Source organism: Platichthys flesus, chromosome 5 (genome assembly GCF_949316205.1).
Source record: "Platichthys flesus chromosome 5, fPlaFle2.1, whole genome shotgun sequence".
NCBI lineage: Eukaryota > Metazoa > Chordata > Actinopteri > Pleuronectiformes > Pleuronectidae > Platichthys > Platichthys flesus.
In genome coordinates this window covers 819,482-831,855 of record NC_084949.1, presented here as the reverse complement: position 1 = coordinate 831,855, position 12,374 = coordinate 819,482, and the positions used below count along the sequence as shown (strand labels likewise).

The window sequence follows — 12,374 nt, the reverse complement described above, 5'->3', positions numbered from 1 at the left end:
TCATCCATCTTTAAGCCTCAACTTCCAGTGAGTGGTCACATACAGATTGTTATCAATTGAACATAATTTGAGGACTTTAGGACCAAAATTCTTCATTAACCTATACATTTATTGCATAGCAAATAACCAAAGTATTCTTCTAATCAGTGAAATTAAACATGTATATTATTTATTCCACAAAGTGATTTGAACACACCCTTTTTTTCACATATTGAATCACATTTCTATTCAGTGTCGCTAATGTATTCTTGTAAGTAATTAAGTCTGTTGAATATACAGAACAGTGTTAATCTGGACGGTAAGAAAAAGAAGCAACTGCAGGTTAACTGTGTGCAGACATTTTTAATGTTGTTAGGCATGACATCATACATTGGCCTAGCACTTTGTATCAAGAAAAATGTCTCCATGGCACAAAAGAGTATATGTGACTTGATGTTGTATGTCCACCCAATTTCATCAGGAGGCAGAGGAAGAATTAAAATTACATAATGGGAAAAAAGTGAGGGCGTCTCAGTATTGTCATATATATATATTAATGCTGTCAAACGATTAAAATGTTGAATCGAGTTTAATCGCATTTATGTCATAGTTATTTCAAAATTAATCAGGATTAATCGCACATTTTTATCTATTCTAAAGTCCCTTCATTTATTTTTTCTCCGTAATTTTTTTCCGTTTTAATGCTCTATCAACATGGAAAAGTGGATTGGCTTGCTTCATGCAAATGTTTTATTTTATTGAAAAACAACATTGCCTAACAGGGCGGTACAAAATAAAAATTATAGAGTGCACATTTCAGGTAAACAAGGACTCTATAGTGCAGTTAAACCATGGCTTAATATTTTCTTTTTTCAAGTTTGCTTTGAACATAGCAGTTAGGCCTCTCAAACAGACAAGCAACAAAATAACAAACAAACAAATCACACAGGCAAGTGTCGGCCTACTTTGAAATAAATTAAACACAGAACTTTGTAGGGCTATTTGAGTCCTCCCCATATTTGTGGAAAATGTATGAAATAAGAAGTACCCTATTTTAAAATAAATAAAAACATGCAGCTGCAGCCTAATAGCTTAAAAATATATATTTTAGTTGGCGAAATATTAAAACAAAAAGCGAGAGCAGGGCAGACTGGAGGCGAACACAGATACTGCAGCTCGGTAAAAAACCAACTGCAGCTTCTGATCAAGAAGCTGACGTGCTGATCTCTGAGCAGCTCAGACCAGAGAAACTCTGTGTTTTCACTGTTTCCATAGTTAAGAAGCAGTCAGTCACTGAGCGGCTGATTCACGTGAACGAGCTGTGATCTGTGTCTCACTGATCAAGTGAGCTGGGGCGGGGGGCGGAGCCCACGGACATTACAATTTTAGTACACTCTGCATTTATGAGGGGCCGTTTAGGGGTTCAGTATCTTGCCAAGGACACTTCGGCATGCAGATGGGGAAGAGTGGGGTTTGAACCGGTAACCTTCGTGTTGGAGAACACCCGCTCTACGAACTAGGCCACACCGCCCCCGGACTAGTGCGCTATCTGGGAACACACACACACACACACACACTCGCCCGCTCCTGGTACTTCATGGCGGCCTGATACAATGACGTTTAAAAAAATTATTGTGACTTAGTCAACGACCAACATGCAAAGCGTGTGTCACACGGCGAAAGCGAGAAAAAGTTGACGGCCTTAAAATGGGTTTGCGTTAACGCCGTTAATAACGCGTTTAACTGACAGCAATAATATATATGTATTTGTATGTATACATGTCAGAAATATGGATAGTGTGGCATAATAGTGTAATGGAACAACAACAAACTGAGAAGATAATAATAGCAGTGTAAAGAGGGGAGGTATTTGGACAATACAGTATACTTACGCTGGACAGACAACTTGCTTGCCTTTCTTTCCTTTCTTTGTGGATTTCCCCTCTTTGGATGTGATCAGTTGACAACAACAGAGCAGCAACCACATAAAGAAACCCAATCTCAATCCAGCAGCCATAGTACCTGAAAAGAGAGTAAATAGTGGCATAAACACATTCTTCATGTGACCCAAAATTCAATGTAGACCTTAATAATTTGGTCAGAATGGTCTGTGAATGTGTCTATCGAATGGCCAATTACCCTTGTTCTTAATGTAAAAAAAAAAAAAAAAGAGTGTTATATAGTACAGGTGATATCCTTAATAGAGATCCCAACTGATGCCATCATCTCAGATCTGCTAAAACATAAGAATCACCTTAACAATGTATCTACAAAAAACTAAATACAAGTTTCCCAGATTTTTTTTTTTTTTAACATTACAGAGAATCAAATACAATAAATTGTTTTATCTGTGCTACTGACCACCAGGCTACACAGGTGGAAATAAATTATAAACAAACGAATCACCAGGTCAATCTAGCCAAATTTTAGAAATGTTTTATCAACAATTAGAGTCCCTTCTGTCACCACTTTTTTTTTATTAACTTAATTCCTCAACAGTTAATCAGCCAAAAAAATCCCAAAACAAAATATATACCCTGTGCAATACTCCAGTTACATATGGATGTAGATTAGCTACAGTCATGTCATGTTCAAGCAGAACATCAAACCGTGTTATTCATCCGATATGTGAGTGGAACCCTCTCCACAGACTCAGGTCACTGACCGGGGATAAGCCCGTTAGCTCAGATGAAGCCGAGCAGGCAGCAGGCTAGGAGTTACAGTCGTCGCGCTGACTGTAACGTCACTCGAATTTCAAACCTCTGTATCGCTTAAACGGGGGAGTCAGAAAAATTCACCCCCCTCAGAGTTGTAATGATGCAAGAACCTTGCGATTGAGACTAAAGCCACATTTTGTACCATGCTGTAATTCTGCTTTAAAGTCTGCCTTTTTAACATGGGAGTCTATGAGACTTTCTGTTTCTTGGAGCCGGACCGCTGTGGCTACCCAGTGAACTGCAGCATTTTACACTTCCTTATCGGCCTCATCGCTCAGCCCGGGATGTTGCTATGGTTCGGACATTGCTTGTGGCGTCCCACAGGGGTCAGTGTTGGGCCATTCACTCTATTCGGTATATTAATGATTAATTCAAGGTTTCTGATGAATTGAAGGTAGAATTGTTGGCTGACGATAAACTTATTTTTTCTTCAACAGAATATTAGACAACGAACGGAGAACATCCCTACAGAGATGAGCATACAGAAACTAATTATCATTGAACTTGAACAAAACAACAAAAAAAAAGATCCCAGTCTTCCCCATCTGCATGCCGAAGTGTTCTTGGGAAGATGCTGAGACCCGAATTGCCCCTAAAAAAGAACAGTGCTGCTAATAGATGCACTGTTTTTGAAAATGCCTCCGAATGGATGAATGGCAAACTGTAGTGTAGAGTGGTCATCAAGACTACAAAAGCACCATACAAATACACTTGTACAGATAAAGATAGATGGGGTTTATATAGAGTGCATGAAATTGTATTTCTTGATTTAGCAATAGATGACAGATTTAGTAAATCACTTATTAAACATATACAAAAGAAAATGTCAAGAACAATCTCTGTATTAAACCTAACAAGTTCTAGTCAGAAATCACTCTAGACAGAAATCACCCACAATTTGGGGCAACAATTACAAAACTTCATCGCAGTCACTATCTATTCTCCAAAAAAGAGCAATACAGATTACACCAATGCATTATTCTTATTCAAAATTATAAGGATTCAAGGACCTTTGGAGTTTCAAACAGCATAATAAGAATCATGATAATAATAATATTTCAGTAATCACAGGCTCACCCCAAGGCTTTATCCTGAGACCTCAATTGCTCAGTCTGCTCACCCAAAACTGTACTGCCAAACTAAACAGCACCCTCATCATCAAATTTGCTGATGAAATTGCAGAAACTGAGTCTGCCTACAGGAGTGAGGTGAATCATTTAACAGTGTGGAGCAGATCTAACAATCTCTTCCTCAATGTGAACAAAACAAAGCTGATGGTGATTGACTTCAGGAGTACTGGCAAGTGACATTACACAGAAAGCACTTTAAACGGAATAATGCAACAAACCAAGTGAATGTGAATGTACTTCTTTTAAAATTGGCTTTAATAGTATTTTAGATATTATTTATTGGTGTCTTGGTGTCACGCTTGTGAGAAACATAATTATTTTTTTTATGTGAATGGAAATGCTGACAATAAATGGAGTCTTGTATTCACACATTTTAGTTTTTTGACATTGTGAGATATTTTCACAAATGTGTGTACGACAAAGTACATTTCATTCAGGCCAGGAATTGAAAAAACGGCTCATTGGATTGAATGAAATACACAGGTACATCATAAGTGGAATTGACATTGAGTGACATTTTCTAGTGTAAACAAAGATGTTTCTACTCCCCAATTTTTCAGTGCATTAAGCCTGTGCAACAAAAGAGCACTGCTGAAGAAAAAGAGAAGGGAGGAGAATTATCTCAGGCTGATTCAGCAAGAACAATCACAAACAACACACACATTTACAAAGCAGAGACATGGCATGGGAACTGATTGTTAGGCAATAGTACAGATTTTTCACAGGCATAGACTCACATACTCAAACCTTTGACCGATGTGGAAATCAGCATGGGAGGCCTGAAACTGAGTAACACCCGAAAGGTTGAAATGATTAATTCTTACAAACTTTCGTCTCTAATGATGCATGTAGATCTGGCAGTAATTTGGCATGCTAATACATGCCTATAGAGTCAGCACCCGTGAAAGCACAACCTCCAGTCAAATAACAATAGGGCCTCCCACCGGAGGTGCTTGGGCCCTAATTAGGTAAACCTTTAACTTGGGTCCGGGACTACGCCTCAACCACTCCTAATTACCAATCTACCGTTCTTATACCTGGTCAGCCCGGTTCCTTTTTTCTCAGATCTCAAAAAAAAAATTCTTGAACGGAATTCAAAACAGCGAGCCGAAGCACTATTTGCTTCTGGCCTGATGACGATCTGATTACGCCACCGAGCCGCTGAAACCTGCATCGTGCGTCAGATAATTGGCTCGTTCTTTGTTTTGTCAGCTGTATATCACCAGATGTGCTTTGAGGTAACGCCCAGTTCATCTGGTGATAGTCCGAACACAGAATAAACACTGCATACCTAATACCAGGCTTCACAAATCTGACGCTCCTCTTCATAGGAGACACAGGGAGCATTGAAGAACACACACGTGTGACCAGCTCCACTCAAAGTGCTTTTTTTTTACGCTGGTGAGCATTACAACATGCACACAGCAAACCAGTGATACATATAAACATCCCTCACATCATCAATGCGGAAGCTCGAGCGGTGTTTTATGAGTAAAGTTGGTGAACATGCTTCTAATGGACGTGTAGAGCTTCACGTGTCCTCCTGTCGCTGCTGGGTAAAGCCAGCAGACGTGATTTTAAAAGAATTTCTCTATGATCAGGTTCTTTCATCGGAGAATGAAAACAACCCAAACACTCATCACAGAACGGGTGTGTTTGTTTTTTGTAGTTTCTGTAATGCAAGTTTTGTTTATCTGTGTGAAATCAACAGATGATCTGTCCGAAGTGTGTTGAGTGGGTTGTCAACATGACACATGTGTGTCGAGGCAAATCTGGAAAACTAACTTAACGTTTCCATTGTCGAACAACGTGTTGTGTATTTCTTGTCTTCTGTCAGATGGCTGCGTGCTTTGTTGGAGCTGTGTCAGTCGAAGGTAAATAAAGTAGGTAAGTAAATAAAGTTCACTGTGTAACTATGACAACTCTGGCAAATAATGATAGTGACAAATAATAATAATAAAACTATTTATGTTTTGTTGTATTTTCACAAACAATGTGGTGTGGTGATACAGACAATTGTGGACGCTTCATGAAACATTCGTAAAAATAAAGTGCCATTTCTGTCAGGATCATCTTCAGACAAAATATAAATGTGAAAAGATCCCACCACGGGAATCGATGCGCTGCGGTCCACATAAAAACAAACGTAGTGACAATGGCACTGGCCACTACGCCAATGGTCGGGGTGATAAATAGATTCACCTGTATGTTGGGCTGACTGTGAAGCCAGTGCACATCTTACCATGAGTTATTGTTTCAGGGAACACGCCCAGGTTAACTTGTGACAGTCACAAGTTACCTCAAAGCACATCTGGTGGTAGACAGCTGACAAAGCAAAGAACGAGAAATGTATGTGAGGCGCGATGCAGGTTTCAGCGGCCCGCTGGCGTAATGACATTTTTTTTTTTAAACCATTTAAATTAATATTGCTGTCTCACTGTGATGCTGACACGGACACATTAACTTGGGAAGGGTTCTTGTAGGATTTCTATTACTTCACACACAGGCACTTTGCGAAAATGAGGTTCTGCCACCGGCTCTGAATAAAAGTGTCAACATCTGGAATGTCGCCAGTTGCCATGCGCGCCAGTTACCTGGAACACCGGCTCTGAAAACATCTGGAAAAAGGTAAACAAATCGCCAGTTGATCTGGCCGCCAGTTAAACTGGAACAGCAGCGTTTACATTCAAACTCCATCAAAAAGATATCACCGACTACTACCGGGTCTCAAGCCTCTTCCTGCCCGAATACACAAGCCGGAAACATAACACGCCGCAGACATAGTACACGGGAGTCGGCACCAACAGTTTTGTTGTCATAGACAGCATCCTCGCTCAGTCACCAGGCATCAACCGAAAAGTTGTGCACCGCTCTCTCCATTCCAGCCGTCTCCTCATCTTCAAACCGAGCCCATCAGAGGTTTCTGAAAGGGAAATACATTCGCTTCCATCGCAGCGACAATAATCCAAGGCTATTTCAACTATATCCAACTTCCACCAACACTACAGCTACAACAAACACTCACGAGCACCTAGTACTTCCGGGTGTCTCGTCTTATACAACAGCTATGACGTCCCCAAACCTCCGCCGCCTCAACAGCCACAGCCCGCATCGTCAGCTCCCCCTGGTGGGGGAAAGGTCATATTGCCCGCTGCGCATGCTCCGTCTGTTTCTGAGTTTTCTCATGTAATATCAGCTTTCTTTTTATCCCTGTGTTAACATGCTTTACAAAATCCCTTTGCACATGCATCCTTCCATTCCATTATCCCTTCCTCTTCTCTTCCTTCAGCTGCTTGCTGCAGTAAGGCTTTTGCTCCCCCTGTCTTCCCTGCATTACGTCACCAGATCCTATCCGGTAACGTAGATTTAGTGAAGCTACTTAAACCATCCATCATTGACACTAGTGAGCCTAGGGAAATGCAGACCAATCTCTATACAGTTCTGTCAGCCAGTCAAAGGTCTTAACTCTTTATCACTGGGAGAACTGAATTAGAGGATTATGCCTCTATTGTGCTAGACATGGCCTTACATTTTTTGGGTACAGGCTTCTGCAGCTAACATGTCCATTTTGCCAGCCAGGCAGCTTGCTGGATACAGCAGTTAAATCAGGGAACATACTGGGGCAGCTCACACATCCCTCCCCGCTGCACCCCTACATCCCATCAATCCTAGAACTGTCGACATACGTCCCTTTGTTAACATCCCCATGCCTTCTGTTAAGCGTGGCCAGTCCTCAACCAGAGGGCAGGATGGTGTGCAAAAACGACCTGGGCTACACATTCTCTTACTGCTGCCTCCTGCATGCGTGCTCATTCTGTGGAGGCAGCCATGCTTGTAACACTTGCCCCCACAATCCAATCACATCAGCAGGCAGAACAGCATATCAGCACACCCGTTAAGATAAATGTCCTTGTCACAGCGTTACAAATCATCCAGAAAGACAGTTTCCTTATTGGCTTAAGAGGTCAAAGACTGATTGATGATAGGCCCCTTCAACAGTCCTCCTTTTCCAGAGTTACACATCAGTCCAATAGGCATGGCCACATGAAAATACAAAAAAGAGGCTAATAATAGAGTTGTCTTCCCGAAATGGCTCACACATGCCAAACATTAACAGTCTCATTCCCATTCCTGCTTTCTCCATGCAATAGGCAAGAATCCACCACATCATCACTCTCATCCGCTAGGCGGGCCATTGAACCTGGCTGTCAAAAGCCGACATCACCAGTGCTGTTAAAGTCTTTTCCACCCATCCAGAATTTTTCGTAGCCCCACCATCCCCACCTGCTTACTCTGTGCTTTCCTCTCTTACAAGAGCTTTCACTGAACTCTGCGTTCTTCTTTTCAAACGGAAAACCTCAGGTCCAAGCACCTCCATTGAATTGTTGGGCATGACCCTGGACTCAATATCCTTCCAGGCATCACTATGCTCCTGTTTAACTATCTCAAGGCAGACAGATGCAACAAACGGCAACTATTGTCCCTCCTTGGCCATCTCAATTATGTCATCCACATAATTCCACAGGGGAAATCCTTGCTCTCCAACCTGTTGACCAAAGGTGCAGCCGTCCCCTATCTCCATGATAGAGTCGACCCCGACAAAACATGCAAAATGGAAATGAACCTGTGTCATTATTTTCTGTCCTCTTGGATCGGAATTCCATTCTTCTACAATGACTTCATCACTCACCCCGAGGATATCCAACATTTCATAGATGCAGGTCCTTCGCCAGGTTTCGGCAGCTATTGCAGAAGAAGATTGTTGGCCCCTGCTTGTCCCCTAGAGTTTACGTCTCTTGATTCAGAGTCCAGCTGTCCTTCATTTGCCCTTTATAACCCATAGTAATAGCTGCCATTCACCAGTATTAATGGTTTAGGAAGTCATACTTATTATGAAATTCCTGCGCAGAACATCAGTTCATCCTCAGGGCAGCCCACATCACTATTACTATTACTATAAAATCGTTGATTCACTTTCTCTGTACTCATTAAAAATATTCAGACTTCTGGCCTCAGAATCGGAAACGCACCTCATACCAGTCCCACAATTTTCGAAAAGCTCCACTTGAAAGCATTTCTCGCCACACACCACCTGTCCCTCGGACTCTTTTGGGGTCCGACATCAGCTTGGGTGGAAATGTGCCTGAGACAGAACCACCGCAAAGAGTCTCCATCTGCCAAGGCCACAGCCCATCCCCTCAGACCAGCATAACAGAGACCTCTTCGTCAATCTTCATCCTCGCCCTTCAAATTCATTCACCCATCCGCAATATCCAATTAAAGCCTGAATTTCCACCAACGTTTTAATGATAATTTTATGCTGTCATCGGCGAAAAACATAGAAGGATAATGCATTACAGGTACAGGATTTAATACACAAGCTAAACCAAAACCCCTCTCTCCCTGCAGATGTTTTAAACAATGAATGGAAGTGCTTTAAATTGGATTATCATACTTTTTGAAAAGATCCTGGAAGTTGAGGTTTCTATGCTATGATTTAAACCGTAGCATTGTAATGCGAGGTTATACCATTTTTATTTACAAAGGAGCAGCTTCAATCTTTCTTTTTCATCCTCTGAAGGACCTTCACAGCCAGGTCCTGTGGTCGATGTCTTCAAATTTGAACAGAAAAAAATATATTTGAATTGTTATATTCTTTATTATATATGACATTAGGAAATATACACCTCTATATGTACGTATGTGTCATCAAGACTAGAAAAGCGCTATATAAATATAGACTATATACTCTATAAGCCCAATTAGTGAGAGTGTTATTTCATTTGAGCGGAACAACAGTGAGATAAACTACAGGGAAAGGGGGATGGAAAGGGGCTCAGTGATGGGGGGAGCTGGGGGGTGGATACTGCGGCGTTAGACCACACCGTCAGGACACAATGACACGGCTCGCTGGAGCTATTGTGGTCTCTCACAATCACACACACACACACACTCACACACAGATATCGCTCTCTATCGGATAGAGGGAAAACTCTAAGAACTCATTATATATTCCGTACACAGGTATAAAACAGCTTCTCTTAAACACATACTTACAAGGACAGGACACATTTAAAACCTAAGCCCGAGAACACTGATTTCCATTCTGCAATTAACATGATTTACTGACTCTTTTTACACACGCAAACACACACACAATTTATCAAACATAAAGAGACAATGCATTTTTTGAATTCCTACCTCTGGTTGGTTGGATTCTCAGTCCTGGTGCATTGCGAGTATCCAGTGGGTAGCCACTAAGATGCTGTCCTGGCTAGAGTCTGACTGTATGTCCCTTCTCCCCCTCTCTCTCTTTCTCTCTCTGCTGAGCTGTCCTGTCTGTGCTCCTTTATCTGCAGTGCTCTTGGATCCTATTCTGAGTTTCTCTCTGCCTGCCTTGGGGGGAGTCGCACAGTACTGTTATTGACTCAGACACTCTTAAAGGGGACATATTGTGAAAATTCCAGTTTTGTAGTGCTTCTACACGTTAATTTGAGTATCTGGCATGTCTACCGTCCCAAAAACTCTGGAAAAAAACAAACTCCCGCGATTTGTTGTGGTTCCCCATATCAGAAACAATACGTTAGAGTGCGTCGAATGGGATTACGACCGAAAAAACGTCATAGTCACACCATACCCATGTAGGGAGTCTCACTACATGGCCTTGGACGAGCGAGCTAACGCTAGCCGGGCTCCACCAGCCCGGTTAGCTCGCAAGCTAAAGCTAGCCGGGGAGCCGGGCTCGCATATTTCTACAGACGTAATGGATGGCTAAAAATCTGGGTGCTTATATCTCATGAAGGAGGGAGGGTGAGCGAGGGCGGGGCACTCAAAACAGGTCAATCTGAGGAGGGCTGTTTTAGACAGGGTAAAAATGTGCTGTTTTAAATGATCCTTGTGGTATTTTGGCCAAAATATGTTACAGACATTTCATTAAGGCCCCAAGAACCATATCAACTGTGGTAAAATGGGCATAATATGTCTCCTTTAACACAAGTGCTGAAATGTCCACATCATTACACTGCATTTTACAGAATAATTCATTTAGAGAAACTGCTAACACAGAATAAAAGAAAAAAATAAATAAAATTTCTCAAATTCAAATTCTCAATGAAAAGTCACCAAATTGTACCCTGTATTAAACAATTCTACAGTTGAATAAAAACCACAATAGCCGACCATCAATATTCCATACACTGTTCGGTTATATGAATGATTGACAACCACACATTCCAAAACTTATATCGGACTAGTAACAGAATCATGGGGATTGGTCAATTAAGCACATTTATGATTATTATGATTCATGTGATCTCTTGCACACCCTAGCTTACCTGCACATTGTTTCTTTGTCCAATTGGCAGGGACAGGGATATTGTTTTTCTCTGCGTATTCAAATGCCAGTTCGCGGCACTTAACTGGAGCAAAGCCATTGAACTGGTCAGCTAGTTGTTTCAAGTGTTTGGCAAGCTCCTCCTCCATCTCATCTTTGAATATTCTCTTTACCTCACTTATTGCACCCTAGGCTACTGATTTGACTTTCCCTTTCTCCTTTTTCTTTATGAATATTTTGAGGGTTGTCTTATCAATATTTCTATCCCTTCCAGCTTTTCTTAAGGACTTCTTTCCTTGCATGACCTCAGCAGCTGCACTCTCCATCTCTGCGAGGGGTAGTTGGCCCCAGGTTGTCTTCCTGGTGTATAGTTTCTTGGCATGATGGCTTTTCTACAATGTTTATGAAATTAAAAATAAAACAAATATAATTCAATATAACACTAAAATATGTTTAAGATTAAACTTAACTTGTGCTTCATGGTTGTCGCAGCATTTGTCGCACTTTACCCCACAGCCACCGTTTTAGAATGTTAGTAGCAGGATTTAATGACAAGTAGAATTAGATGTCATCGGCATATAAATGATATGATATCCTCTTAAAATTGCTGATCATGTTTCCTAATGAGAGCACGTCCAGCGAAAATACGATGGTATCATGATTCGAATGTTGTGGGACTCCGCACAATAGTAGAGCCAAGGATAAGATTCAGAAATATTTGGAAATTTGTCTGAGAGATAAGACTTGAACCATCTAAGGGCAGTTCCAGATATGCTGATGCACTGCGTGAGTCTATTGATGAGAATTTTATGATCAATGGTGTCAAATGCAGCACAGTCAAGGACGAGTAATACGTTACAACCAACAACATTGGTAGACATCAATAAATCATTAATAATTTTAAGGAGAGCAGTTTCTGTACTGTGTCGTTTGCGAAATGCAGACTTCAATTTGTCAGAAATGTTATTATGTTATCATGTTGTCCTGGCCCCAAGATGTCAGGGCTCTGACCTCCTCTCTCTCATCTCTCCATCTCATCGTCGCTGGTAATCAGGCCTATGATGGTTGTGTCATCAGCAAGTTTGATGATGGTGTTTGAGCTGTGGGTGGCCACGACGTCATGCATGAACAGGGGGTACAGGAGGGGACTGAGCATGCAGCCCTTTGGGGCGCCGGTGTTGAGAGTCAGAATGGTTGATGTGGTGCTGCCTATCG

The 12,374-nt window shown here is 41.5% G+C and overlaps 1 protein-coding gene across 3 annotated transcripts in view; it reads right to left on the bottom strand.

Moving 5' to 3' along the window:
• The window catches only part of LOC133954155 (glycine receptor subunit beta-like), a 32,091-nt gene extending 21,665 nt beyond the window's left edge, over positions 1-10,426 (bottom strand). The window contains exons 1-2 of one of the 3 annotated variants that reach the window (XR_009920755.1): positions 10,028-10,426; positions 1,872-2,001 (exon numbers count right to left, since the gene is read on the bottom strand). Coding sequence is in view for 2 of the 3 variants with exons in the window: in XM_062388467.1 (XP_062244451.1) it covers positions 1,872-1,996 (125 nt within the window). In the remaining variant the exon portion in view is untranslated. Of the gene's footprint in view, positions 1-1,871; positions 2,002-3,773; positions 3,824-10,027 lie in introns of those variants that run through there. The other 2 variants (XM_062388467.1, XM_062388468.1) reach the window with 2 other exon arrangements.
• Positions 10,427-12,374: the final 1,948 nt, after the last annotated feature.